This window comes from Engraulis encrasicolus, chromosome 7 (assembly GCF_034702125.1).
Source record: "Engraulis encrasicolus isolate BLACKSEA-1 chromosome 7, IST_EnEncr_1.0, whole genome shotgun sequence".
In the NCBI taxonomy this organism is placed as follows: domain Eukaryota; kingdom Metazoa; phylum Chordata; class Actinopteri; order Clupeiformes; family Engraulidae; genus Engraulis; species Engraulis encrasicolus.
The window spans coordinates 2,981,545-2,986,544 of NC_085863.1; the positions used below are offsets into that span (position 1 = coordinate 2,981,545).

Consider the following 5,000-nt stretch of genomic DNA (forward strand, 5'->3'; position numbering starts at 1 on the left):
CGCGGGACAGGCTTGCTTCAGGATACATGAGTGCGGGCGCGTCTTGCGTTTTGTGTTTCGCTTTGCGCTGGGGAGAAGACACAATATCGCTAGATCTTCCGAACATCCGTGTTGAAGTCAAACAAACATTAATGTGTGTGTACGTAATATCTGTGGAATGTGTGTGTAATGTGTGTGTAATGTGTGTTAAGTGTGTATGATTTGTCTGTGTTATGTGTGTGTGTGTTTGTGATGTTTGTGTGTGTAATGTCTGTATGATATGTGTGTGTAATGTCTGTATGATATGTGTGTGTAATGTGTGTAATGAGCATGTAATGTGTTAAGGTACCACAAGGTGGCGTTGAAGAGCAAGAGGAAAGCAGCTGAACTGGAGTTTGAGGAGATGATGAAGACTGACCCCCAGAGGGCAGTAGAGGAACTGCAGAAGATGGAGAAACAGAGGATAGAGGTAAGAGGAGGAGAGGAGAGGAGAGGGGGATAGATGTGAGGAGCAGAGAGGAGGAGAGGGGTAGAGAGGAGAGGAGAATGAAGGAGGAGGAGATGACGATAGAGGAGAGGAGAGGGGGATCGAGAAACAGAGGATAGAGGCAAGAGGAGGAGAGGAGAGGAGGATGGAGGTGAGGAGAGGGGGAATAGAGAGGAGAGGGTGTGGAGGAGGAGAGGGGAGGGGATGGAGGAACAAGAGATGAGGATAGAGGTAAGAGGAGGAGAGGAGAAGGGGGAGAGGAGAAGGGGATGGAGAAACAAGAGATGAGGATAGAGGGGAGGAGAGGGGGATGGAGGAGAGGAGGATGGAAAAACAGAAGATAGAGGTGAGGAGGAGAGGGGGATAGAAGTGAGGAGGAGAGGAGAGGCGAGGGGGATAGAGGTGCGGAGGCGAGGGGGATAGAGGTGACGAGGAGAGGCGGATAGAGGTGACGAGGAGAGGAGAGGGGGATAGAGGTGACGAGGAGAGGAGAGGGGGATAGAGGTGACGAGGAGAGGCGAGGGGGATAGAGGTGCGGAGGCGAGGGGGATAGAGGTGACGAGGAGAGGAGAGGGGGATAGAGGTGACGAGGAGAGGCGAGGGGGATAGAGGTGACGAGGAGAGGAGAGGGGGATAGAGGTGACGAGGAGAGGAGAGGGGGATAGAGGTGACGAGGAGAGGGGGATAGAGGTGACGAGGAGAGGCGGATAGAGGTGACGAGGAGAGGAGGAATTGTGGCCTCCTAGTGGTGGAAAGGAGGAATTGGGGGAGACTAGAGAGTGTTGAGTTAAAGTGCCTGGACTGGGAAAGCATCAGGGGTGACCAACGCAGCGGAAGATTCAACCTTTAACCAGGGTTCGTACGGTCATGAAAAACCTGGAAAAGTTATGGAATTTGAAAATTCAAATTTCCAGGCCTGGAAAAGTTATGGAAAACGTATTTTTTGTCAAAAGTTTTGGAAAAGTCATGGAAATCCATCTAGTGTTTCATCAATTATCTTTATGAAGTTGAAGCCACGGCGTAATAAAATCTAAATGTCCGAGTTCTCGTGGAAATGTTGTCTAGTGCAGGCTGCGTCTGCCTAACCATGTGTTGCCAAATTGAGTGGGTTTCAAATAACGCATGTTGTAATGGCTCCAGGCGGGTTTCAAGCGTTTTTGGCGCTAGAAATCAGTCACACCTGGCAACCCGCCTCGTAACGCGCAAGTTAGATGTAGTGTGTGCGTGGTGGTGAGAGGTGATCATAGCTCTAATCCTATAAAAGAAATGTGGTTCTGTACGATATTACAGCATGTCGCGAAGTGTTACTTCAAAAATGCGCGGCTTAACTTTCTGAAAAGATGATCAACAATTGCCGGAGAGGACGAAAGTTGTGATGTGTCCGTCCGATATGGGCGAAGCAGCGGCACTTGTTAGCCACCTGAAGGGCAAGATACAGCAGGCGGTGACCTCCTCAGCTACTAACAGGTTAGCAGTTATACGCGTTTTAAAGTATTTAGCGTTTCCATTAAAACGTAGCTAATGCCAAAAGGAATACAATCCTAAGACCTGTTTGGTCTTGGTTTAATTTGCCAGATAGGGCACCAAGCGAACCTTTATGCTTTCGGTAAGCCCCGAGATTTTGATATTGATAAGCAATGCACCTGCTGCCTGCGAGTGAACTTGTCCAGTGTGCTGAAAGATTACATGAAATCCGTACAGTAGTCTATGTGCAGCTGACCGCGAGCCAAACGATTACCAATGTCTGCATGACGCGCCTGTTTTGAAATACGGTATAAACGGCAGCGTGACTAGAGTTTGAAAAAGTAATCTTTGGCTTTGTTTTCAAATCGGTCAGATCGTTGTAACACAAAATGAAACTCACCCTAGCATCTCCTTGAGTGGGCGTCAGACTAGAACTATGCCACGAACAGTGCAGTCTCTCTCTCTTTTTTTTTTGCTCCAGCAACGACCACAACAAATGACAATTATCATTCTTACAGGAGCTTTGGACTGTTGTGCTTAGGCAGTTGTAGTAGGCAGGCCTATGATTTCTTACTTGGGCAAGATGAGCATGTATTCATCTCCATAGAGAGCATGTTGATACAAATGTGTCTTCATGATGATTTCACGACCTAATTTGCTATAGGCTGGCCTAGGCCTATTCATTTTCATTTCTGACTGTACATTAGACAAGCGAATTATATAACATTGGTGAATAATAGCAGAATTAATGTAATACAACATGAAGTATAATGGTTGCTTATAGCTTGTAGTAAAAGATAACCTATAGTATGAATATGTTTATTGTTTACATATTTGTAATATAGGCTATGTAATATATAATATAATATGCCATAGTCTATAGTATAAATATATACAGTAATTACATATTTATAATATAGGCTACATAATATAGCCTGTAATATAGCCTAATACGCCCCCACCCCCCGCGCGCGATTGGTCATTGGTTTTTCGGTCCTGGAAATTCAGAAAAAGGTTTTGGAAAAGTCATGGAAAAGTCCTGGAAAAAAAATGGTGAAAAAGTGTATGAACCCTGTTTAACCTTTAACCTTTAACGTTTGATCAGCAAGGGCGTCCAACTGTAGTTCATGTTTAGAAAAACGTAAACATTTCATTGGCTACTGCCTGCTGGCTGTTCCAGGCTGTTGAAGAGAACAACTCGTATGACCACTGACATGAAGTCTATCTCTCTCCCTCTCTCTCTCTCCATTTCTCTCTTTCTCCCCATCCCTCTGTCTCTATCTCTCTCTCTCTCTTCGTCTCTCTCCCTCTCTGCCTCTATCTCTTCGACTCCATCTCTCTCTCTCTCTCTCCCTCCCTCTCTCCCTCTCTCCATCTCTCCTCAGGAGCGCATGTCTCTAAAGCATCAGAATAGCGGCAAGTGGGCCAAGTCCAAACTCTTCATGGCCAAATACGACCTGGGGGTGAGTAAGGGTGTGTGTGTGTGTGTGTGTGTGTGTGTGTGTGTGTGTGTGTGTGTGTGTGTGTGTGTGTGTGTGTGTGTGTAATATGTGTGTATAATGTGTCTGTGTGTGAGTGTGTGTGTATAATATGTGTATGTGTGTGTGTGTATATAATATATGTGTGTGTGTGTGTGTGTGTGTGTGTATATAATATGTGTATGTGTGTCTAATGTTTGTGTAATTGTGTGTGTAATGTGTGTGTGTGTGTAGGCGCGTCAGGCCATGCAGGAGCAGCTGGATCTGAATCGTCAGCTGACCCATAAGCCCCTCCCCTCCTCTGAGCTCCATGACGACAGCGATGACGAGCAGGAGGCCTCATCCAATGAGGAGGCGCCGCTGCCCGACGTGGCCAACGAGGCAGCCAATCAGAAAGAGGGGGCCAACCCCTGGATGAGCATCACGGCCGTCATGACAACCAGCCTACAGGAAACGGGAAGGGGCGAAGTCAGCACCTCAGACAGGTACCATGTGTGAGGGAGGGGGTATGTGGGTGGATTCCAGAGTGGGTGGGTGGAGTCAGGATATTAGAAAGGTGTGTGTGTGTGTCTGTCTGTGTGTGTGTGTGTGTCTGTCTGTCTGTGTGTGTGTGTGTGTGTGTCTGTCTGTCTGTCTGTCTGTCTGTCTGTCTGTGTGTGCGTGTCTGTGCGTGTCTGTGCGTGTGTGTGTGTGTGTGTGTGTGTGGGTGCATGTTATAACTTGGGAGAAAAGGACTACTTGAGCTTCTGTCTTGAGCTGCATTCTGACATGAGATGTAAATGTTGGTGATTCAGATGAAATAAATGGACGCTTTTTGTTCTCTTGTATTAAATTGTCACCTCTCATCTCATCTATCTCTCTTCCTCTCCCTCTCTCTCCGTTTCTTTTTGTGCATCCTTCTCTCTCTCTCTCTCTCTCTCTCTCTCTCCTTCTCTGTTTCTCTCTCTCTAGACCTGCGGATGAAGTGAACGGAGGAGGCGATGGACTGACAGAAGCGAGGGAGGAAGAGGAAGAGAAGGAGGAGGGAGAGAAAGAGGAGGGAGAGGAGGAGCGCTTGCTGGGGGAGTTTGCACGACGACGACAGATGAGGAAGAGTAGCGATGAAGAACAAGAACAAGAGGTAGAAGAGGAGGCGGCACAGGAAACAGGTGAGGAAGAGGCTGTGTGTGGTGTGTGTGTGTGTGTGTGTGTGTGTGTGTGTGCGTGTGTGTGTGTGTGTGTGAGTGTGAGACTAGCGATGAAGAACAAGAGGAGGAAGAGGATGAGGAGACAATTGGCGTAACAATTGAGATTTTAATTTAGCTGCATGCATATGTACGAGGTTTAAAGATCAAAGTAACCACATGCGTGTACACAAAGCCTAAATCTAGTGTGTGTGTGTGTGTGTGTGTGTGTGTGTGTGTGTGTGTGTGTGTGTGTGTGTGTGTGTGTGTCCACAGTGTCTCCAAGCCCTGCTCCTGCTGCTGCTGCTGCTGCTCCTGCTGCTCCTGCTGCTCCTGCTGCTCCTGCTGCTCCTGCTGCTCCTGCTGCTCCTGCTGCTCCTGCTGCTCCTGCTGCTCCTGCTGCTCCTGCTGCTCCTGCTCCTCCTGCTG

At 47.7% G+C, this 5,000-nt stretch overlaps 1 protein-coding gene across 1 annotated transcript in view; it reads left to right on the plus strand.

Annotated features, from left to right (window-relative positions):
• si:dkey-251i10.3 (uncharacterized protein LOC553498 homolog) overlaps positions 1–5,000 on the plus strand; it is a 21,584-nt gene that overhangs the window by 11,495 nt on the left and 5,089 nt on the right. Inside the window, exons 9-13 of the mRNA XM_063204176.1 lie at positions 325–448; positions 3,316–3,393; positions 3,643–3,893; positions 4,360–4,556; positions 4,848–4,972. Of these exons, the coding sequence (XP_063060246.1) occupies positions 325–448; positions 3,316–3,393; positions 3,643–3,893; positions 4,360–4,556; positions 4,848–4,972 (775 nt within the window). The remainder of the gene's footprint in view (positions 1–324; positions 449–3,315; positions 3,394–3,642; positions 3,894–4,359; positions 4,557–4,847; positions 4,973–5,000) is intronic.